Source organism: Ischnura elegans, chromosome 4 (assembly GCF_921293095.1).
Source record: "Ischnura elegans chromosome 4, ioIscEleg1.1, whole genome shotgun sequence".
Taxonomy (NCBI): Eukaryota; Metazoa; Arthropoda; class Insecta; order Odonata; family Coenagrionidae; genus Ischnura; species Ischnura elegans.
In genome coordinates this window covers 38,936,407-38,962,326 of record NC_060249.1, presented here as the reverse complement: position 1 = coordinate 38,962,326, position 25,920 = coordinate 38,936,407, and the positions used below count along the sequence as shown (strand labels likewise).

The 25,920-nt window shown below is 35.8% G+C and overlaps 1 protein-coding gene across 6 annotated transcripts in view; it reads right to left on the bottom strand.

Annotated features, from left to right (window-relative positions):
- LOC124157299 (oxysterol-binding protein-related protein 9) overlaps positions 1–25,920 on the bottom strand; it is a 289,688-nt gene that overhangs the window by 88,094 nt on the left and 175,674 nt on the right. For 4 of the 6 annotated variants that reach the window (XM_046531905.1, XM_046531906.1, XM_046531908.1 and 1 more), the window contains 6 exons: positions 24,816–24,911; positions 22,686–22,763; positions 21,110–21,160; positions 15,336–15,567; positions 7,733–7,891; positions 4,916–5,045 (listed from right to left, as the gene is read on the bottom strand). In XM_046531905.1, coding sequence (XP_046387861.1) covers positions 4,916–5,045; positions 7,733–7,891; positions 15,336–15,567; positions 21,110–21,160; positions 22,686–22,763; positions 24,816–24,911 — 746 coding nt within the window. The remainder of the gene's footprint in view (positions 1–4,915; positions 5,046–7,732; positions 7,892–15,335; positions 15,568–21,109; positions 21,161–22,685; positions 22,764–24,815; positions 24,912–25,920) is intronic. The other 2 variants (XM_046531907.1, XM_046531910.1) reach the window with 2 other exon arrangements.

Below are 25,920 nucleotides of genomic sequence, written 5' to 3'. Positions count from 1 at the left end.
ATTACCTTGCTACAATCTGCCGATGACTTAGCTGTTTCAGCAGAGACAGAGAAAGATTTAAAAAAGATTCTGGTTAATATGGGTACGGTAATGAGTAGATATCAGCTGAAAATAAACACAAAGAAAACTAAGATATTAGTATGCAGAAAAAGAGAAGAAGTCAAGATTAACAATAAAATAGGGAAGCATACACTAGAAGAGGTTAGTGAATTATGTTATTTGGGAAGCAAAATAACTAGCGGTGGAAGAAGCAAATAAGAATTTATCAGCAGAATAGCACAGGCATGTTCTACGAATAATACACAGCGAAAAAGAAAACCTAAATTTAAATATTTAGAGATGATAAGGGCCATCAGGAGGAAATTAAGAGTAATCAGGTAGATATCGTAAAAAATTCTTTTACTAGTTTTGACAGAAGTTTTGGACACGTTTTCTTCAGTCACTATAAATTCATTTAGCCAAGAATATAATGCCGATTATCCCAATTTTTGATTTCGATAAATTCCAGAAATCAATCAGCACTTTTACAAAACTAATTACATAAAACCCATAAAACCTTCGAATTTCTATTACTATTAGTTACCTAATCTTATTTCTATTAGTTATTAGACAGATATCAAATACATGTTGAACGGCATTTCGCGAGGAATAATTAAGAATCAATACACCACAGCAGTCTTAAGATGTACACAATGCTTGGTTAATGGAAGTCACATGGCTAGTTTCAGTTAGTTTGCTCACTACGAAGAAATACACTCAAAATCAACCGGGCATCACAAACACAATGCATCTCAAATACGTACTTACAAGCAAGCGACTACAGTAATACAGCAAAACAAATCACCCCTACTGGTTTATTTGCTTCCGTGTAAGTCGAATCATCATCTACTAATGATTAGGCAAACATTAAAATACCAACAATTAACGCGTAACGTAAACAACTCTGGTTGTAATACCATCGACTTAAAAAGCGCGACATCGCAGTAGATCGTTTACTCTCCCTATTAATTAACTTTCTCCTCGAAGTGTAAACAAATGCACTAAATTGAATTACATGTATCACGTATTGCCGAACTTTATATTGTAAAAATGTGCCCAAACGCCATTCTGACGTTATTAGAAACTAAACCATCTGTGTTTTCATCCGCAATTTCAGTGCCAATGCTCGAGCCGCTTACATAGCTTTGTTAATTCATGAAAATTTTTGATTGCCTTTCGCATGAGTCGCATCCCAAATGACATAATGCGCAGGATAACTAATTTTGGCTACGGGAACGACCTGCATGACTAAAAGCATTCCATAGTTTTTCTCCCTAGTTACGAGCGGCAAGCCACTTACCTCGCTCTCAGCGTGCAGCTGCAGCCGCGCAAGCTGCAGAGAATACTCAGATGGATCCCAATTGTAAATCACATACCGCACATGACATCTAGAAATATATAAGAGGTAAACGGCGACACACACACACACATACACAGACAGTAATTTTACTGACGTTGGCGACCGTGAAACATTCTACTGGAATTTTGTGTTTGGAACGAAGTTGAGAAAACTCAAATTGTTGGAGAGCTATGGGCACCACGGGCACCACTATTGTTGGAACGAGACCTCTCTCCCATGGTTTCTACAGCGGTTCTAAAATTCTTTGACTTTTTCAAATGATGGAAAACTTATTCCTGAGCATTTTGAAGTCAAAACCTAAATAAAATATAAAAATTTCATCATTTCAAAATACTCGCACGATTTTCGATTTCAAACTCTTCAATTTCAAAGTTAATACCTTTCCCGAGGCTATCAGCTATTAATGTGGGTCTCTGGGGTATTCTGATCTGACATACTCAATCAAGGCTACCAATTGCACTAAATGAGAAACCCTCACGATAATTTCATACGCACGGAATCCGTTATTTTATAACCCGAACATCAACAAAACTGCGAAAACCATTTTTCAACAACATAACCTTGCTTCAATATCGGCTCTTCGAGCACGATCATAAAATTGTGCAATAATTATAAAATTTATGCAAATCATACAGTATGTTTTACGAACGAAGAGAAAAGAGGGTAAACGTAGATCTTTCCTAATGAAATTCCCCGCATTTCTCTTCATGATTCTCATGACCATTTTTATATTCTTTGACTCTTTCTAGCTCCAGGGAATTTTTCATTCATTTTCAAACTTTCCCCAATTCATACAAAATTTTACCTCTGCGTCGGTTACTCTTCACATTAATATGTACCCATTCGCGTCGTTACAGAAGGACGAAGCCCAACATATCTGACTGAAACAAAAATAAACGGTCGCCTTCCCAAAATGAATACGCAGTAAAGAGACCACGACGAAACCTTCTAACAGTCATTAAGATTCACAAAAGTTAAACCTTCATTAAAAGACCCCAAGAGGTAGAGCTGAATACATTTGATGGCCCCCCAAAGCTGGACATTTCAGGTGCTTGCTGTAACTGATGGCTAGGGAACTCACCACTGGAAATATTAAAAAATGCTGCGATAACAGAATTGTAGAATCATTTTTAAACATACACACCTTAAAATAAACGCTTATATGTTGATAATATAACGGCGCGAAACTGTGGGAAAAATGGATTGAGTCAGAGTTAAAGTTCAAATTATTTTTTTGATAGAAATTTACGTACTTCAATAAACTTTCGGGTGAACCTGTATATTCACCGCAGGCTAGCAGGCGGATTTTGCTTGAAATTCAGTTTAAAGTTTGTAGCTAAAGTACAGAAAATACTACACGTCTTTGCGCACAATTTTTACTTCTCCTACAAGCGGGCTCCTTTGCGAAGCATACATTTAAGCACTGGCGAGTGAGGACCGACCATTAAACCCTTCGTCCGCGGAGACAACAAAATATAAATCACCATCGTTTTTTTTCAACTTAAGTTTCATTTCGCGGTTCAATACACAATGCCAATGCAATGATAAGCATAAAAAACAGTGCCTCATATTTCACCCCCCCAAAAAAAAGACGACCGTGATTCAACCCCAGGCTATGGTTTGTAGTAACGAACTATACTTTTAAATGCGCGGTGGGTGACAATCACGGACGTGACAACACATCTAGTAGGCGTCTGAAGAAACCACCATAGTAATATTCGTTACTACTAACATTGCCAGGGGTTGAATTACGGTCGTCTTTTTTTGGGGGGTGGAATAAGGGGCACTCTTTTTTTCTGGGCGCCTGGGAAGTATGCGATACCTCTTATCGAAGGTCAGGGAATTCGAAAAATTAAATGGATAGGCCAAAGTCGCCACACGCATCGCTGACGACAGCACGATCCGTATTTCACTCGGAAATGAGCTATAAATAGGGCTGTTACCAAAAATTTATATTCTTGATGATGTGATCTATCAAATTCACAACTCTTCAGCGCAATTACTCGCGAGTGACTTGCTAAATTACAATATAGAGGCGGAATTGACCCCTCTACACTCATCGCTACGCTAAGGGGATTTTCGAAAGACTTTTAAAATGCACCCTAAGTGGCAGCATACATTAAGCTTGTATGCAGCACGTCTGGCCCTCTTCCATAAAGTCCCGTTGCAGTTATTATCTCATAGCCGATAGCCTGCGTGTATAGGCAGCCCAGCCACGCGGCACTATCCCGTCCGCGCATGGATGGTTGCATATACAAAAGGAGCCTCATAACATGCTGCTGTTCTCATGTGACAAAATCTCAAACTTCATGCATGCGATGCATCGCGAGAACTTTCTGCACCTTCCACCAATAGGATTATCACAAGCAATATTTGACTTCATTAACAACACTGACGCCATATGTAATGAACTCTTGTATGTATGTACTGGCATATGTAATTGTATGCTTTATAAAACCTACATGTATGTAGCAATCACAAAGCAAAGTGGTTTTATTTTTTTATGCGATTGTTATTTTACAATGTTATATTACTATTTGAGGATAATAAGCCAAAAAGTCAGTAAAATAATTAATAATTGTTTTGAATGGACCTTACTGGACTGTCCTTGACTATAAACTACACTTGACAGGATTTCTCAAACCACGGGTAATGTTGTATGATCTCAGGTTTTCCCAACATATCAGGTGCAGAAAAGTTTATTAGGTTTTCCACTGGTTGATGATCTCCATGTCTCCCGATGTTTTGAGCAGCAAGTAGCTGCTCGAAACATTGTGAGACATGGGAAACATCAACCTGTGGAAAACCAAAGAAACTTTTCTGCATATGGGTAATGTCATTTTACCAATTATGAAACCCTAAAATCTGTCAGGAATGTGCAGAAAATCCAAAGTATTCATCCAAAGAGGAATATACATTTCAAGCTCTTCTACGGGTTAAGATTTGCAGATAAGCTGCCTTCACAATTAAAAGGCATTCTCATTTATCAGAGTTATATTTTTTTAATTCACATGATAAGTCTCTAGGGCATTAGATGACCTGAATATTGTTAACTTTTAGCCACTGGATTTAAATAACCAACTGTTGCCCTTGACTGCCGAATTTATTACCAACTCTTTGATAATCTTGCACCAATACAGCCATGCCAGACATTAATTGGTACTATGTATTTTCCATACCAGTATGGTCACACAAGGCATTTGAGGATTACACAAGAAATTGTTGGCAGTTAGAAACACCAAGCAATGTGTTTTTATGGAAAATAATTATTAGATTAATAAATCGAGCTATCTATTTTCTCTGCACAGCAGAGGTAAAAATATTAATTTTTTTTATTAACGATATAAAAATGGCAAATCAACACATTTCAATAATTAGCTACACCTGAAAAACATTTCACAAGGAACTCGGTTAGACACAATCATCATTGATTCAGCGTTCTTTACGAATTTTCTTTCTATAGGGTACTATAGTTCAAAGCTAAGAAAATTAATGAAATGAAAAATATACACTTACGTTGGGCTCATTGCATGGAGATAGTCATCAGCATCATAGAAGTCATCATCTTCATCATCATCCCCTTCTGATGAAGAATATGACGTCTCTGGGATGCCATACCCAGCACTCGCTGCAACAGTAAGATGAGCTAAAATATAATAAATAATAATTGCTAGCAGAGATTTGCAAAAAATGGTATCCAACCAAACTGGTTATTCCTCTCATCTAGTTTTCATGGTTACATTAAAATTTAAATCCTTTAAGGCCATAATCATCATAATCAACATCAATAAACCTAAAAATCAAGTTTGATCATCTTCACTACTCAAGTAACTTTGCACCCATCAAAACAACTTGAAAAGACATACATATAATGCAATTATACACCTATGTATGAAATTTTCATGTACAGGCGGTCCCCGACTTTTGCACACAATGCGTTCCTGAAAACAACTATGAAAGTCGAATGTACGAAAGTCCAACCATTGAGTTCCATACTATAAGGGGTTACGTTCCAAAAGAGCGAAATATACATACTAAAATCTTATTTTCTGCACAGATTTTATTTTAATTGACTAATGCTTAATAATAAATTAATAAAATTCCTCACATTATATAATACCTTCCGAAAATGTAAATGATAGTTTAAAAAAACAAGAATTCCATTGCGTGTACCAAGTGAAACTTCCTCTTGGTGTTTAAGTTGACATCCTAATGACAATGTCCATTATAAATAAAAAGCATATCAAGAAGCGTAACAAAATGCCATTGTGGAATCCTCACTCTTGATACCTTTAAATTTTTACACCTTGTTTTTCTCAGCAGGTGACATCTCGTCACAGCGTATCTCAGGATTGCGAATATTTCGCATGTTATTCAAAAAAGACAAAAGACACACAGAACTCAGATGATATTTCATGCAATATTGTTGTTGAAGGTGTATGTGTCACAAATGCATTAAACAGCACTAAAAAGAAAAAACAATATTAGAAAGAAGCACTTTTATTTATTAATTTTATTGAAAGCTAAGTGATGGTGTCTAGTCAACTTTTTTTTCTTTAAATCTCTCCAATGAAGGCTGAACTACAGCTTTCTTCTTCTCTTGATTAAGGAGCCTATAGCAAGCATTCTCTTTCTCAAAAAAATCACCTTGATTAAAGTCAACACTACTCTGGAACATATATTTTTGTATTGTCTGCATATACCTACTTCTATATGAAACAGTTGAATGTAGGGATGCACAGTAAACATCGGGGGATTTTCAAAAAATTACAGACAAACGTTCAAAAGTCCAAATTTAACGTACAAAAGTCAAGTAAAAGGTGTCAATTTGGGACGTACGAAAGTTTGAATTGTACGAAAGTGGAGAGTACGAAAGTCGAGGACCACCTGAGTAATCATTTGGTTTGATCATGATCTCTGCATGCAGAAATTTACCTGAATATTAAATAACTCCACACAATACTCCCACCAAAATGGTTCTATTATTAAATAAAAAAATAATGTTTCAGGGGGTCATCAGCAAACTCTGTATGCATGAAAACAGAAGCTTGTGGCACAAAAAGAAAATATGTAACTACATATAGGGAAATACACACATTGCTGCACTGATAAGGTAATTATTATTCAAAAGTGTAAACAGAATGGAAATGGAAAAGTTAATCAACTATTTCTTCACTGCAACCAAGAAAGTTGTACCTGAGCATAATGGGACTAAGATTTCATGCCAAATGGCATCACTGCATAGATCCACTAAATAAAGCCCATTTATGAAAACTAACTCCTCAAAGTAGGATATTAACTGTAAAAAATTATACCCAAAGAACATGATGAGCAAAGACAGAGAATTTCTTATTTAATGGTCTTTGTCTTCATTTATCATTCTGTATTGTCTTCATTTATGTCTGCATTATATCATTCTGGTAAGCTCGTACTCATCTATTTTGTAATTCTGAGAAGGCTCTCATAAAAATCACCGCCAAAAGTCCCTGATGGCCACAAGGTACCAGCTAAAAAATTATAACACAAAAAAATTATAAACCAAATCATAAACTCTACTAATCTACAGTGCAACCTCGATAAAACGACACCCCACGGTGCACCAATAAACGCTCGCTATAGCGAATTGTCGCTTTACCGGAGGTGGTGCAAATAATAGCCAATATACCTCATATTACTCCTTTATTTTTATTTTCTCGCTTAGACGTGTTTGGTGTTTTTTTGGCCACGGTGTGTTCCATCAAATGCTTTCTATTCATGCAACTCATGGACATGCAGGTATGCTGACGACTGCTTTCTGCCGCCCGAGGAACAAAAGAAGATCAAGCATTCGCGAATGCCAATGCCACAATATTTTCACCAAAATTAACTACTTATTTATCGAACGACAGTTTGCCACATAAATTTGAGCCTTAGCACTCCATTAACTTCATTTCTAACAGATCGCTAGCAATTACAGAGATTTAGGAGTGTTGGTGTAAGTTTTCCCGGCGGTGAAACCCTCGCTATGGCGAGAGCCAACACCAAAAGGGCCTCGTAAAAACGAAATTTTTTACATGCTTATTATAGGATCAATTGACGTTGCATCGGCTATATCTCGTAATAACGGGTGTCTCGCTATAGCCCGTACTCGCTTTAACGAGGTTCCACTGTAAAAAGTTTGCCGACCTTGCTAAATCAAAATGCCACTTGTTATGATTCATCTAAACTAATACACACCAAAAATGAATATGCTAACCTGTTCCTCTCTATTTCTACTGACTCACAACTGCATTAAATAGATTAAAAAAACAGGAAATGTGACATGTAACTAGCTACAAGGTCTCAGGCACTCACATCTTGATCTCCTTATCTGAGGCACAGTTGCTGCTCCTTCTAAGCACTCGGCACCAACTTCAATCCCTGTTTGGACACTGGAGGGAAGGATAACTGGGGGGACACTTGAGTTCAGACTGTTCGATCTCGGTGTTGATTCACCACTGTCAGTAATATCACCTGAAGAGATTATAAAATGAAACCAGTGCTAAAATATCTTCTTCAATGATCATTTCATTGTGCAAGGTTACTCTGATTGTTAAAGTCACTAGATAGAAGTTCATTCAAACAATATGAAGATGGATTAACATTACACATTTATTGTATTATTTGAGGCTTTATAAATTTTAATAAAGAATTCAAACCATCAGCAACTGTAACAATGCTTCTTTAAAAAATATGCTATGGTATGATTTATTCCCCATGGTAATTTCACCCCAAGTTCTTTACCAACCTTGCAGATATCGGTGACAATTAATTAAGGAACAAAGTACCCAATTTTCATCACTCCACAAAATTGAACAACCAGCTTAAGGTGAAAGGAAAAATATATAGAAAACCCTGCCAAGGAGGTGACAACAACACTACACTCATTAGCATATCAGTGCATTCAGCCAGTACAGGACCCTTCATGGGCAATGTGGGGCTTCTGAATGATTAACTCCTAAGGTAATAGCAAATATTCCATTTGATTTTCAATGCCATGGCACAAACGAAATACATAAAATTGTGATAAAATATCAAAGCTGACCTCTTGATCAGGAATGCCAGACTTTTCATGCCACAATGCTCTACAACTTTAATTCCAAATGCTAATAACTGTCATATTTTTCCTCTCTCGATGATAGAAATTATAAAATTGTGTGAGGTTTTACTAAACAATTTAGCTCTATGCTGAGTTTGTAACACCTTTGGTCACTACACTTTTGCCATTAGCTATTACCAATCACACCATTTGGTACACGGATTATGTTTGAGGACAACCAAAGAGGAAAGAATACTGTAAAAGACATTGTAAATAATAAAGATTTCAAATTAGGCTCTGGATTTGGCTGCCTGATTTTGATCTAAAGTTACTGATCAAATAGGGCTAAATATTTGAAACTTTCCTCATTCTCGTCACAAGATATCGAATTTAATACAAAGAATGACTAATTTCAACACCCACGATAGGAATTACAGAAGGTAATCCTATGTTCACCATATTCATAGCAACATATTACTTGTTTCAGACCAAGTTTATCAACAATGACCTGTAGAATGTTTTCACACCACATGCATCTATTGTAAAAAGCAAGGCATCCAAGTTTGAGAAGCTCTATCATCCAAGCGAAGCAATAAATTTCAATGCACCAGAAAGCGTAAGATGACAATTTATTTAGACTTTGGACCATATACTTAAAAAATCCTCTGCTCCAAAGTATTTCTTACATTCAAGGTTTTCTAAAATAAAGTTCCAGTTTTTCGATTATAAAATCAGATTGCCAACTTTAAGAACTTGGAATTCCTGTAGTTTTCATTTCCATATCTTTTCAAATATTCAATTCAATATGGGGAGGCAAAGGAGCTCTATACATTCAGACTGGCCACCTATGACCTGTGAATGGCCTTGTGCATTTGAGCACCTACTGGTTAAAAGTGAGAAATAGGGAAGATCTAAATGCCAGCAGTTAGCATGTCAGGCTCTTGTCATACTACTCATCGTTAGCATATAAGACGGACACTTCACACGACAAATCATGATCGATTGAGAAATATATATTTTAGCTGTTCGAACCATTATTGTTAGGCCACCTTTAGGCAAATGAGTTTACGGATGTCCTGCATTATTAGGTGTTGCTATGAAGACCAAAGTAGACAAATATTTTAGACAATTTACACAAAAATGCAGAAGAAGGAGTGCAATTTAGAGAGGGGCTGAATTGCTTACTGTAACTGTAATTAAGATAAATGATCAGGAATTCCTACCTTAATAATATATTCTATGCTTGATCAACAATAAAAATTATTACTACACCATAATCCAGATAGAGTACTTCAGGTGAACACTAGAACTTTGTTCTAAGGCATCTTAAAAGGTTCAAAATTGGAAAAAGAATGCTTTTCGAGCCATTCAGAGTAGAATTAACATAGTAGCAGCTCTTCCATTAAAAAGTTTTGGCCATTTTGCTGAACATATCTGCAACTGTTAAGCAAATATCATTTATCTTAATTTATGGCTGGCCTTGTAGCTGATTGTAAATATATGTGCATTAAATACAGTCTAAAGGGTGGAGGCTGAGGCAGTATTGTTGCATTCAGGAAGAGCATCAGTCATCTCACACCTTCTGCCCACTAGCATAAAACAGAATAATTTTTATGCTGCAAGAGGGACATGATATGGATCTAATTAACAAGAGATAAATATACAACTTCTAGGAAGAAACAACTACAGAAGATTATTTGAAATCAAATTGATGTAATCTAAAATTATTGGCAAAAATGAAGAAAGGTATTGAACACAGAAATTAAAGGACTGTTAGCCTAATGTATTGCACGAGGCAAAAGTGGTTCTGAGGATATTAAACAGATGAATGGAGGTGAATGCAAACAAGTACTTGGGCAAAGAACAGTTTGGTTTCAGAAAAAAAAGTATCTCAAGATGCAATAACAGTAATCAGGTACCTAGTAGAGAGGAACCTAGACTTAACCATCACAGGTATGCCTGCTTCTTGGACTTTGAAAAAACATTTCATCAAGTGGACTGAGTTTAATGGATATTCTCAAGAAAATATGCTTGGATTGGTTAGATAGGTGACTCATTTGTAATCTTAATACAGCCCAGACTGTGCATGGGAAGATAGCAGTTGGAGACTTTGGGTTGGCGAACATTGCAAGGCTGTCCACTATCACCATTGCTTTTTCATGTGTAAGCTGAGGAGATAGTAAGAGAGGTGTGGGATGAGTTGGAAGCTGGAGTAAAAGTGGGGTGAATGATATTTAAATCAGTGAGGCTGATGGATGAATGGGTGTTGATTAGCCAGTCAGCAAGAGGGCTGTAGGCTCCACTGGATGCATTAGACAAGTGTTGTGAGGGGTATGGCATGAGGATTAATCACAAGAAGACCAATGTTATGCAGTTTTTTTTAAAGCACTGCAAACTAGGAATGTGAACTCAATATAAAAGTAGGTGAGAAATTTGAGCAAGTAGAGGTATTGCACAGGGCAGCACATGAGAGAAAAAAAGATACAACAGTTAGGACATCAGGATGAGGACTGTGTGAACAAGGGGCTTCCATGAACAGGAAGGAGCCTTTGAGATAAAGAAAATACTAGATATGAGTCTGATCTGTAGATAGAGCTTTACCATTTGGAAACATGGACACTTAAGGAAGGAGGATAAGAAAATACTAGAGGCAATCTAGATGTGGGTTTAGGGAAGAATCCAGAAGGTGAAGTGGACAGAGAGGAGGAGGTATAACGAAATGATGGACGTGGTGGATAAGGAATGAGGGCTTCTTGATGAGATACAGAGGAGACAGGAGGTAAGGATGGAGTGAGTACTGAACAGGGAGGAGATGTTGAAAACAGGGTTAGAGGGGAGAATGTAATGAAAATGAGGCAGAGGAAGGAATAGAATTTTTTAAAGATAGAATAGAAGGGAGTAGGCCTTATTATGGGAGGGCAGACAGCCAGAATACTTCTTTAATATTCCATGGAAACCAAGTGTAATTGGTGGAATACTTGAATAATAAAAACAATAACATTGTAAGAAGTAGAGAATAAATCCCTTATTAAGAAGGATTAGGTACCTTCTTTTTATGATACTTTCTAAATGAGGTTATCGAATCTAGAAATCATTATGGTGGCTCATTATATAGAGGAGTGGAGTTTCCCAGCCACCCTCTTACTTTAAAATAAAATTTGGAATTCTTTCATGTTAACTAGGGCAACAAATCACATGGAGAATATGAAAGATTTTATTTGGTAGTTCGCAATGGCTGAATAATGATCAAGCATTCCTTACTTGGAAACACTTTCATTGATTATTGAAGGCAACTTATTATTATTTTTAAAAGACTAGTTAAAAACTTCCTCAACCAATCTGGGCCAAAGCTTAGCTTACGTTTCAAGGTGACACTTCAGTTTTGTAAATCAGTTTTTTCAATAATTCCAATTCCTTTCCCCATCTGCAGTGGAAGTTGATGGAGCAATGATGGTCTCTTTCACGAATGTTTCTACTGCTTGAATGAGGGAATCAAAAACCAAAGTGAAGTAAAATACAAAAATTTCACACAATTCTCAAGTAGCTTCATCAGGTTCAATCCTCATCCCATTTGGAAAAGGAATGTTTGATCATCATTAATGATTTAAAACTTTGTATCTTAATACTTCCAATACTATTTGTCAGGTGTTGTTGATTTTAAGACTTCTCAAATTACCTGTTCTCCTAAATAACAAGATCACCAACATTCATGGGCCATGAGAATAATTGCTCATAAAGGCTATAGGTCTCCCAGTAGACCAATATTTAAAGAATTGCTTGTACTACCTATTCCGTGCATATATATATTGTTAACTGTTATGTATGTAAAGAATAACCTTAAAAATTTCACTTTGAATAACATTGTACATAGTCATTACACTAGGTCACAAAGTGATATTCATCACAATTTTGTACGCACCAGAGTTGCTAAAATGGGGCCCAAAGAAATGGGCATCAAACTTTTTAACAAATTACCGACAGATATTAAAAATGTGAATAATTCTAATTTGTTTAAAGCCAAGTTGAAAAAACTACTTCTGTCTAAAATGTATTATTCAGTTGATGAGTACTTTGACGATGCATTTTAACTCTTTATGTAAATATGTGAACAGGTAATTATTCCTGATTGATTATAGGTGCATTTTTCATTAAAAATGTGAATAATTCTAATTTGTTTAAAGCCAAGTTGAAAAAACTACTTCTCTCTAAAATGTATTATTCAGTTGATGAATACCTTGACGATGCATTTTAACTCTTTATGTAAATATGTGAACAGGTAATTATTCCTGATTGATTATATCTGTATTTTTCTGTATATACATGATTATTGACATGCCTTATATCTTGTCCATTACTAATGTACTAGATCGTTGGGCAAATAAAGATATTATTATTATTATTATTTTTAAGCTCTTTTGTAAGATATTCGACTAATCAATAAGTTATCACATATTTGCAGCAAATTGTTACATGAAAGGTTTTTGTTTCACAGGAATTCAGATGCACGAACACAATATTGAACAAATGTGATGAAATGCAGTATATTAGCACTTGGCTTTTCTGTAAACATGAAGAGCCTTTGCAGATGGTTGGCTGATGTGAAACAAAATGGATTAATTTACTTTTAGTTCTTAGCACAACTAAAAAAAAACTTAATCCAAAGCCATAAGGATTTTCATAAGATACTGCTGATTAGAGCTCACAGGAATTCAGATGCACGAACACAATATTGAACAAATGTGATGAAATGCAGTATATTAGCACTTGGCTTTTCTGTAAACATGAAGAGCCTTTGCAGATGGTTGGCTGATGTGAAACAAAATGGATTAATTTACTTTTAGTTCTTAGCACAACTAAAAAAAAACTTAATCCAAAGCCATAAGGATTTTCATAAGATACTGCTGATTAGAGCTCAGTAAATATAAATCTACTAGGCAGAAATCTAATGCATATCAAACTGCACCATAACAGGATTGTGAGACAGTTTTAAGGTAGATCCAAAAATTCTAAGTGGTTGCTTTATTCTGTAAATTGTTTAGTTAACACGTATTAATTTGATCCATGATAAAATAAGTATACAGTATGGATTCATTGCATCTAGTGCACATAGGCAGAGGAGGCATGAATGGCCTAGACCCCTCTTCAACACTTCACCACATCTAGATTGCCAACGGATCTACACACATGCACTATAAGCAGTGAAATTGTGGATTAATAGTAGTAGAAGAACAAAATGGATAGTGAATAAGGCATTCAAAAGGACCGATATGAAAAATATGCATTGGTCACCCCCATATTTTGAATTTCAAACATATTAGTTTGAACACGCAGGCCAAATATTCTTTGTTCAGAGAATCAAGGATTCGACTGTTGGCCACTTCAGGTTCTGTCTTTTCAATTCATAAAGAGGGAAAGGACATTTAATGATCCCTGCTTGTAGTCCCAGCAAATTTTTGATCACTTGAAGTCAGTGGCGGCGCGTGCGTATACGCATGTTAGCAAGTGCACACCCAAAGTTGAATAAATTATAAAAGAAAACTATTCCTTTGCAATGCGAAGGATAAATGTACTGCCTGCATATGCAAGAAACATGAGCCTCTGAACGCTACAGCTATCTCCTTTTCGAATTCACCGCTCTACAAGTGTGCGATCCCGTGGCATCATGCCGGGCGCATTTTCGGTCTGTGCGATCGCTTGAGGGAGCTCTGGCGGGACGAGGTAAGCGGGGGGGTATGTGCTGCTCAAAGGGGCGATGGGAGCAGACTCGAAACCATGCGAATGCGCACGCGCATGTTTTTGGTGACTGACTAGCAGGTAGTGTAGTGGTGTAGCCGCCACCCAAGGTGCGTATAATAGGCACGCACCTTGGCCGCCACCTACACTACCTGCGCCCAGGATCCTAGTCCGTCTACAGAGCCATCTGTATAGCCGTTTTCTACACTACTTCCTCATAGGGTGTAAGGAAAAGAGAATGAATTTCAACTGCCGTCACTTGTAAAGGTGTGTTGAGAATAATTATTTTCATGCATGCTAATATTATTTCTGTTCATGCAATTTTAAGGGTAGAGTGTACCAGTGATATGTTTTGCTTGCTATGTATTCTATTATGACGAAATATGACGCTCATGGATTAGGATTAACATAATATAATTATATCATCCTATATCTGCTCTAATGCACACCCTAGATAAATTACCACCAGCCGCCACTGCTTGAAGTCACAACTTATTGAACTCAACGATTCAAGGAGACCTTCACACTCCATAATATATATTGCAAATACTTTATGATTCTTTCTAAGTGATGGAAATGATGGATGATATCCATGGAAATTAAACCTGGAGTAAAACACTCAAGAGTCAGTCACAAGGAAATCTTTTTTTAACAAGGAAATTAGCCATTTAGAAGTTGTACCCGTACTTCACACCATGCCATTTCAAATAGTTATGGACTATCAATTAGAAATAATAAACCTGAGTTCGAACTATATAGAAACTACTTTTAATTGTAAACACATTTTTGGTCTCGAAAAAGGAAAAAAATCGTTTTGTGGTTTACTCACAACCTCTACACTTCCAAACAGGCTTTATGTACTATCTGCGGTGTGTATAGTTAATTTTTATTGGTAATGGCAAGTTCAATATATTCACAGAAGGTATATTTTGTAAATATTGCTGTATTTAGTCTTTTTTATACTGCAATTGAAAATGAATTCAGGTGGCTCACAAAAACAAGTTGAAAAAATTTTATAGAACAAAATTTGCCACATCATGTAACCTTCGGTCTAAGATGCCATTAAAAATACCACACCATTCATGTTCACTCTTCGGATTTACAGATAAAACAGAATCCATATAATCATGTGCCAGCTGTTCTTACGTAATAATGGATGGGTATCCTTGGCATTGTCTATTATTCCTGGAGGCTGCTGCAAACGACCCAAGTCTGCTATTCTGACCCCTGATGCATCGACTTGTGAGTGAGTGTCTCTTGGATGAGCCTTCAATGATATGGGTGAGAGTGAAGGGATGAATTCCTGAGATGAATGGCTGCCAGATGTCATACTGTTCCCTGTTGCTTGGTAAATGCCATTCACTGGGTGAGCAGTGTTCTGAAAACAAGAATAAAGAGTAAAATATACAGAATGTACTTAGCTAATTAAACATCATTAGATACATTATAATGGCAATGACCAAGCGAAATTGACACACTACATACTTCCCATAAAATCACAAAAAAAGAAGAAATGTTGGGTCCATAGAAAAGTCAGATGGATTACCATGCATTTCTTTCCCATGAAGCTCTAATCCCCTGACACTGCATAACACAGTGATAGAGAAAGTAAACTCCTGTTAAAAAAAAAGTTCCAACCCCAGAGCAGGCAGATTAGGAGGGGCTTTGGAAGAATGAGACCTCCCCAAAATTTTTCCCTTATGGCAACAATTCACAACATATTTGCTGAGGAAACCAATAGCCCAGGAGCATCCATCCTCTGACTCGCCATATTTCAATATTGTTACTATTCATAATGCCTGCCTGTGATGTATGATGACTTTTAAACTTCAGCATTATGCAAACAAAGCATGTAGCTCACTTAATGATATGTATATTTTCCTCATGTATGCCAATTGACAGCTAACTGCAGTATGGGCAACTCACATAACTCCCAAGCACCCATCAGAGCAAATTTCTGGTAACATCCCTAGCAAGAGCCAAACCAGAATGAAACATTACGTCATTCCTGAAAGATTGCCAAAAGGAAGCTATGTTTGGTAAATATAAAGGTTGGTTCATTCCTTTCCATTCACAGTTCATTCCTTCACTGCCATTCACTAAACTCTCTGACAGGGCATAGCGTGTACACTCCAGTAAAAAAAAGCTACCAACCTGGAACTGGATCCAGAGTGAAACCTATTTGACATCACAGCCAATTTATGCCCCCATTCAGGGCCACAAACACTCGCAGGCCTGCTGAAGAACAAAGGCCATTCAAAGGCCCTGTGCAAGTAAACAAAGAAACCCAGGAGTGGCAGATGGGTTTTGAGCTGAAAGTGACTCGTATTTCCAAGACTTGTATTTTTACATTACTGATATATCTTTGTGCAGAACCAGATTGACAAAATTTAAACTGACTCTTAACTCAGATTGAAATACAGTATACTCCCGATTATCCGGGCTAATGATGGGGAGGGAAGGCACGAATAATCGAAAAACATGATAACCCAAACTGTCACTTAAATGTCTTGCAATGTTCATAATTTACGTAAAACAAACAATATATCATTATTTATGCAGTTATTCTGTTATTTTAGAGTGTTTCCCGGACTCAATGAGAGCTTTCTTTGCAAGTTCGCGATCTTTTTAGCGGCGATTACATGGTTGTACTCGTATTATAAATGCTCCATGTAAGGCCTGGTTTCGAAAAACACACATCCGTGGCTGTGTGATCGCAGATACAGAAAAGTGACATGCACAAATGCTTCAAAACCACTGCTTGATGTCGGAAACTACATTGTCAGGCACCACGCCACGCAGTCACGTCTCGCACAAGTTGCCTGGGTTACAACTGCTACTGGACGTGTGTATCCATGATCACGGAGCACAGTCGCGCACTGCGAGGCTTGGAAAACAAACACGGTGCTCCCGTGAATGCAGCTAGCGAGTGATCGCTTCCGTTTTACGAAGAGAATTCTGACGGAGATTTTGCATGTGATGATTTTGATGATTTGCGATGATTTGAAAAAAATTGAGAGAGAGTGAAATATCATGCATGGATAATCCGCAACCCGGATAAACCGCAGCCGGATAATTGGGAGTCTGCTGTATTTCAGATTCACTTTGAAACTCACAGTGACTCATACTGCAGAGTTTGTAAGAGACAAGCTGATAAAACATGTGTTTATCAAGGTGGATCAATGCAAGTAAACAAAACATCCAGGAGTGGCAGATGGGTTTTGAGCTGAAAGGTGACTCGTATTTCTGAGACTTGTATTTTTACATTACTGATATCTTGTGCAGAACCAGATTGACAAAATTTAAACTGACTCTTAACTCAGATTGAAATATTTGAGATTCACTTTGAAACTCAAAGTGACTCATACTGCAGAGTTTGTAAGAGACAAGCTGATAAAACATGTGTTTATCAATGTGGATCAATGCAAGTTCAAGAGTCCAGTTTAAGAATCATGAACCAATATATCTATCTATGTAGTTACCACAACATAATTAGGATGAAAATATTAGATAATGACAAAAAATACTAACTTTTCATTGCTCTGTTGGACTTCACAGCTATAGTATTAAACATGTGATACAACTTGATATTGGATTAATCTCCTGGATTGGAGATTAATGGCTCTGTTATCTAATGTGTAGCATCAAGCCATTTTAGGAATTCATGAAAGATACTTTGATAATATATCTTGGTTGAAGAAATCATGAAAGGCATATTTTTGGTAGGAAAAGCATAATCAAAACCATGTCTGCAGGTATTATTATATGTATATGTATACACAATCTCTCTAAGATCTTTATCACTCCATTGAATGAGTTAACTGTCATTCTTTTAATATTCATCTCTTATCGTGAGGAATTTTGTAAATACAAAGAAATTGGATAAGCATAAACAATGAATGAAATTAGTGAAGACAGTATCTATGTAATGAATTCTCACTGACAAAACATCAATAATCGATGGCAATTGTGGATTCCTTTAGGTAATTCCCGTTCCTGCGCAACTTACTTTTGAAAAAATGAAACTTAAACTATTCTAATCCTCATTCTAATGAAACAGCACAGTGTAAATATGCTTCAAAATAACTTTTGCGGCAAATGCATGCGCAGAAGAATGAAAGAAAATGAAAATCTTGTTTACATTGTTAAATTTTGTAATATTATGCAATAGCAGAAAAAAAACCTGAATCAATGTTAAAAATTGTAGTAACGCATTTGTGAATTTTGCGTATTACTTGTAATAAGGTAATGCACTAAAATTATTTTATTTCTGCATTCGAAAGTTAATCATAAAAATAAATAGGTAACATTCTTGTCATTTTTCTTTTATGCTCTAATAAGTATTAAAATTATTTTGAAAATAGCTCCAGCAACAGCAAAATTTTATGCTGCATAGGAACAGCCTACTGTCATGTTGATTGAGGAGTGTGCCATTGGGGCACTACGGTCCAAGTACTCCATTTAAAAAGAAACTTAGGCCCATATCGTCAGTCGCTCCTTCAGATCTCGTCTTCACTTAGGATTCCTTCGGCGGCCTCCTTCGCGAAGAACGCGATTACGTTCAAGAGACGATCCTCAGTGAAGCTCTTCTTTATCTTCCGACTTAAGCTGGTCTTTTGGATCATTTTTGTCGCTCATGGAATGTCCGGTTCTGAGATCCGTTCATCCAGTCAAACAAAGACAAAGCATAACTCACCTAGCGTCACATGGGTCACAAAATATGCCGAAATGGAGCGAATGGGTAACGCGGAAAGAGTTTTTCTGTTTAATTTGGTAATCAAACATAGGGATATTCAAGAAAATAAGAAAACGGACGCAGTGACAGTTTGCATTGGAATCAGAAATTAAATTCACCGAAAATTCATAGATAATTCATACTTCAAATATTCAACAGACCGAAGCGTGGGAAAAAAGCAACAAGTTTCCTCATTTAGATGATTAGTAAATATCAACTATAGTCTTTAGTAGTTGAAACGTACACCCCTAACAATCCAGCATTAACGTAAGCCAACATGATGATTAAATAATTCCTGGGGTGTAGGTAATATAATGCAAAAAGTTGTTTGCCAACGTGTTGTTTTATTTTAAAGCCATCATTCCCTTTCCGAATAAAATTCCACTGGATTTTGGCAATTCCTCAAGTATTACCGAGATAAGTAATCGTACGCAGAAAAAAGGTTTAGTTAGAACTATCGAATTCTGATGAAATTTATCAAACTTTTCGGTCGTAATATGGCTCATTGAAAAATTTAGTAACAATTATATGATATAATTGATATAAATGATATAATTTATCAAACTGGTTTGGTAATTGATACCGAAATGGCCACAGCAGTTCGATAAAAACTATCAAAATCAAAAGATAATAAAACCGACGTAGCGTGCACAGTGCGCGTGAAAGATTTTCAATCCAGAAAACACTATTCTGATTTAAAATCATAAAATTAATAGTTTAACGTAAGTTTATGCTAAAGAAATACATAAAAAAGCTAAAAAAAAATTTACCTTCATGCAGCATCGAACGTGGGCCTTCCGTGTGGTAGCGACGGGCGCTAACGACTGTGCTAAATCGGTTACAGCGATGATGACACACACAAAGGGAATAATACTTTATTAATGTAAATAATCAACCTTTGCGTTGAAATGTGAATAAGAAGTGACGAAATGTGAGAAGAAGTGATAAGTAAGAAAATATTCCAACGTCCACGCATGAGTCGCGGATACAAGAACGGCAGGCTGCCCGGCCCCTCCCCACTCACTTCTTCCTCTCCCATGCCTCATATACAGCAAAATTTATCCCCTCATGTGCTGCTAGGAGGGAGTTCATCTTTGATAATATCAATCGGAAGATGGTAGAAGATAACAAAGGATGCGTAGTGAGACGACTATTCCCTAATTTGGCGCCTCGTCGGCATTAAACAAATCGATGTTACCAACTTTTAGAGGAGTGATAAAATATTTTTAGATCCGAGAATGCAGGAAAGGAGCCTACGGTCTATGAAGAGGCCTCTCGAGTGGCTATAAAGGTGTGAGAACTTTGGATATGCACTTCTATTCCAGATGCACTTCTATTCCAGTATTGTCTGACAGCTGTGACTAAATGGATTTTGGGTGAGGGTCGCTCGCATCCCCTCCCTGCTTGCCTCTCCCACACCCCAAATGCACCAAAATTCACACCAAGTGCATCTCTCTTAGTTAGTCTAACTACATAATACATATTTGATTTTTCAGCATCGTCTGTGAAGGAACAATCATGAAATAATTACTCAATTATCTGCTTTCCAGTCTATATTTCTTATGTCTGTGTCATTCCTCGTCTTTCGCTGCTGTCAACAAAGTAAGCAACTAAAAGCTACTGTGCATGGGTAAATAATTATGTAAACTCATAGTGTATATGTACTTCTTTGGACACACAAAATTTAAGAGACATCAAAATCTAAAACAATGAGGAATGCAAGTATAGAAAATGATAAATAGCACATGACAATGTCAGTTTAGAAATATTTTTTGGCAGTGAAGACATTTAAAAAAATAATGATGGAATTTATAGAGTTCTGACATTGATAGAATTAGTTTCATCTGAGCAGGACTCAAATTCTAATTCATCCTATCTATATGCCTACTGCATAAAAAAATCATTTGCACCAGCTGCTATGTGTGCCTTTAATTCTGCGATCATTACAGCCATTTTTATAATAACATTGAGAAAGCTGAAATTCATTATGAATAAGCTTCTCATCACAAGACATCCCTCACTAAGAATTGAGGTTGTAAACAAACAAATGCAAAAAATTATTTAAATGAGGATCTGACCACTTAGTATAAATGCACAAACTGTCAGAAAATGTTACTGTAAGGATGATTTGACAATTTATATCCCAAAAAAATAAAGTGGCTTTATAACAAAAATTTAAACTTACCTTTGCAATTTGAAGTAAGACTATTGAATGTTTGATAGACTCCAGCATCTCCTAAAATTAAAAGAGGACACGCTCATTTATAATAATGATAATTTTATCTTACACAATAACATGAGAGATTAGGAAATAAATCATTACAATAACTAAATCGAATTGTTTACCTCAAATAATGAAATCCCTTAGTCCAAACTAAAAAACCTCCACGTTGAATATGAATATCTAAGAAGGTGGCAGACAGTAAGAGAAGGGATACAAACCCCTCCTCCCCTAAATGTTTGGGATACAGGGTCTTAAGTGCATTACTTTTAAATGAGCAGTTTGAAATACTTCCCTCTCCAAATTAAACCCTCAGATCTTTTTTTGCAACAGCCCTGCATTACATTACACTCCAGAGTGGCTCCTTCAATTATATTGAAAGAAAATTGAAGATAATAGAGAAAAGACCTTTTTTGGAATTGATCACTGAATAGAATAAAAAATACTCCTGGTAAGGAATGAGTGAACTAATAACACGGTCATTCTGTGCAAATTCAACCCTACTCCAGAAATTATGCCTGGTCACCAATTTGGCTTTGTAAGTAAAATGACTTACTGTTATATCTCAACTCTTGTAATGATCACATGCAAAATTTATGTGAAAAACCAAAATTGTTTCCTTTCCAGGGCCTTTCAAAAATGGGTGCCATTTTCAGTATGTATTACTTGATTGCACGTTTTCCCCAATGCCCATATTTGGATGCCAATATGCATCTTCAATATGAAATAGGTTTTATGGCTGAAATTTGGTATAATAGCTAATTTCTATTCAGACTTATAAAATAATTAAAAAGCCAAGTCTTTCTTTTTTAATTTTATATTTATTGCTTCTAAAATTATCTTCGTATGGCAGGCATTACAGTAAAAATAATATTAAGGGGGCCACTGACAGCATAAATTCATCAATAGCAGGTTGTTGAGGCTAGATGTTGTAAATAAATCTGCTTGTACGTATGTGATAACAGGACTCTCAAAAATGGGAAACTTGGCAGTATAAAGATTGTCAATTAGATTGTATAGGGATATTAGAGGGTAACAGCTGAAAAATTGCTTTTTTAAATGAATACTCTACAAGCAGATTTATCATGTGAGCATCTTACCACAACGATGAAACTTATCCTATATAATTTAACACATTCTAAATTCAATTTAAATTTTGTTTAGCTACTCCTTCCATTAGAATTATTTTTTTTTAATTTTATATGGTAAAACTTAAAATTATAAAATTTGGCATATTTCCCCTCATGACTTTTAATTATCTGTTTGGTAATGAAAATATGGCCATCACAACACTGAATTTTATCTGTAAATATGTGTTATTCTGGTATGTTACATTCATTTTCTATCATTATTATGTTATTCTGGTATGAATATAGTCTACTTCGAAGACCTTGGCATAAGCAAAGGTACTGATTTATTCTATCGAATTTGTAAAAAAATTAAAATGCACTATAAATTAATATTAATATTAAAATACATATTTCTCTTCCACAAATGGGATATTCATGTGACTTTGTGATAACAATAAATAATAACTTACATTGGCAATGTCATATATGACAACTAGATTTTGCTTTTCCTCCTGGCTATCAATTTTTCCAATTCTGTCTTCTAAAGCCTGGAAAAATAAGAATTGCCATAAAAAATGTACTTAAAAATTACATTCTCCTAATGAAAAATATACAACATTATATCAGTAATGAGTACAACCAACCAAATCTCATATAGTGAGGTAAGCTTTTGGGGTTTTAAAAACCATGCAGGGAATATGTTCAATGCCCTAACATTTGCTGCTAAGTTTCTCCACTGGAAAAAGTACTAACCAGGGATGTTCGGATCAGATACAGTGATATCTAATAACAGTGAATACAACCTCTCACCAGACAATGGACTTGTACCCAAATTCATTGAAAAAATTGATCTGGGTCTGGCATTTTACATTAATATCATACAAGAAGAAGCATAAGAGAAAGTAAAAAGACCAGATTCTCCTTTTCCAAGCAACAACGAATTTGGTTGATTATTCCTCCTTCTTATAGGGCACTTTGTTTCTATTGTAACTATTGAATTTAAAAATACCTGTAAATTTTAAACCAAGTCATAATCAGATATATATTTATGTCTTTGATTATGTCTATAATTCATGTCAATTACCAATGAATTAAGCTAAAATAAGTATTTCATTGACTTTAGTAGATTGTAAATGAGCTCGTATCTTTTGTTTATAACTGCTTCTCATGAGTTCTTTGGGATAAATATATAGGAGACAGAGTGCCCACTATAAACGATCATCAGGCTGGGTAAATGTATGCATTTCTTCACACCACACTTTCATCAATTGAAAGTTTGTAATTATTGATGTTATTTACTTTTTTTGAGCAATGTCATCAGTAAAATCACATAATCAAACCATTTAAAAAGTACCAAAAGCACCAAGAGTTTTCTAAGGCCACCATCAGGTTACGCATCTTGTCTATTTTTGATTGTCTACCAAAGAGATCCTTTGACAACGATGACCTGCTATTTATTATTTTTGGCTGATTTTACTTCAGGATACTTGTTTTTAATTGCAATCAAAATAATGATTGATATAATAACTATATAGAAGTTAAAAACCTGGGATGGAGAATAAAAAGTTTTTGTGGAACATTACTAAGTTATTTATTTTGCGCTATAGAAATGTGGTTCCACCAAGTGAAGCCTGATGATTTGATATTTATATCTTTCGTTATCTTATCTGATGCTATCCTTACTTTACCTACTTAAGAGTGAAAAGCTATTCTGGTGGGCTAACAAGTACATTATTAGAAAATAATTTCCATTTTACTCTGCACTTGAGATAAAATGACATAATTTTAATTTTATAAACCAGAAAGATATTTCTCCTAAATTAAATAGCTTCATTTTTCAATCATGCAATAAAAAACACTTCCATTTGAAAATATTAGATGATCCAACAATTGAAATCAAGGATCCGGTCCTTATTCTGAATCCGTCCATCCCCAGTACTAACTAATTACACTAAAGGATACATCACTCATTATGGGCTTACCGGTTAATAACAGACTGTTTTATAAATTAGAAACCAACTTATTATGTTGACACACTACTTGCAATCTGTGCACCATTAAGATTGGCAAATGGCTGACAATTATTTCTTGTAGACAAGTACACCATGAATAATTCTTAATGGGGACACTCATAGCACATTCCACTACTCAGGAAAAACTACAACTTTAAAAATAATTTTTAAAAAGTGCCCTTACAATTGTCAAACTCCTGTCCAAATATCAATGAACGGTATCTGAAAGGAAAAGCAGGATCTAATTTGAGGACAACATTTTTGCCCACAAAAGCAAAAAGACAAGAAGGTGGAATTTCATTTGCAGTAAAAAAAAGGGGGGGTTGAATTTATGCAAAACACAAGAAGTTCCTTCATGAGGATTACATTATGCTGCAAACCTTCTTGCTAGATCCAGTTGAATTAGATGAAAACTACTCTAAAACCAAACTAAAATGAAATATTGATACCGCATGTGCAAGTGTCATGGATGAAAGAGAATAATAACCCTCTGTGAACTGATAGAAAGCAAGATGAAAACAATAGCAAGGATGAATATCAGACTAGAACCAAAAGAATCAAGTACAACAAAAAAGTAAAAACTCTCACCTTTACTTGATCAATGAGTATTTGAAGGAATGTGTCAGCTTCTACCACCTTCTTGTCGAAGTCCTGGATGGTTGGTATTTCATAATCTACTTTTTTCTGAAAGTAATCCAAAGGTAAAGTGTTTCTCATTTATTATTAGCCATCCAGCTCCATGACAACCACAAAAAGCATTTCCAGTCTTCACCATAATCATCATGGTAATGAATGTTAACAAACTAAAAAAAGTTACACTCATACAGAAATTTCAATTAAATCCTAGATTAATTAAATCTCACCACTTAAATGGGCAAAAATTAAATCACAATGATGAAAATGGATAACTTAGTGTTCCAGGAAAAAATAAAATCACTCAAGGAATAAAGATACCCTAAATGACCATGCCCCATTCCTTTCCAGCAACTTTAATTCCCCCTTGTGCAGAAGAGAGTTTAGGATATTTCCTGAGAGGGAATATAAATAAAAAATTCTCTCAAGGAATGAAGTACAACTGCTTCAAAAACAATACACTCAATAACACGAAATTAACATTATACGAGGTGTGTTCAAAAAATATCGCGACTTTTGTGTTTTTTCAAAAATTATTTATTTATTCATGAATATCTGAGTTCTTGCCACAGGGTAGAACGGTCAATAAGGAATATTACCTGCAAGTTATGCGCAATTTGCGCGAAGCAATCCGCCAGAAACGCCCGGATTTGTGGAAGAAGAAAAATTGGCTTTTGCACCACGATAACGCCCCTGCTCACACATCGTTGCTTGTGCGCGACTTTTTGGCCAAAAACAACACACTAATGATGCCGCAGCCACCGTATTCCCCAGATCTGGCCCCCTGTGACTTTTTCTTGTTCCCTAAACTGAAGAGACCCATGAAAGGACGACGTTACGCTACGATTGACGAGATAAAGACGGCATCGAAGGAGGAGCTGAACAAGATAAAAAAAAATGATTTTTTGAAGTGCTTCGAAGATTGGAAAAACCGTTGGCACAGGTGTATAATATCTCATGGAGATTACTTTGAAGGGGACAAAATAGATATTCATGAATAAATAAATAATTTTTGAAAAAACACAAAAGTCGCGATATTTTTTTAACACACCTCGTACAT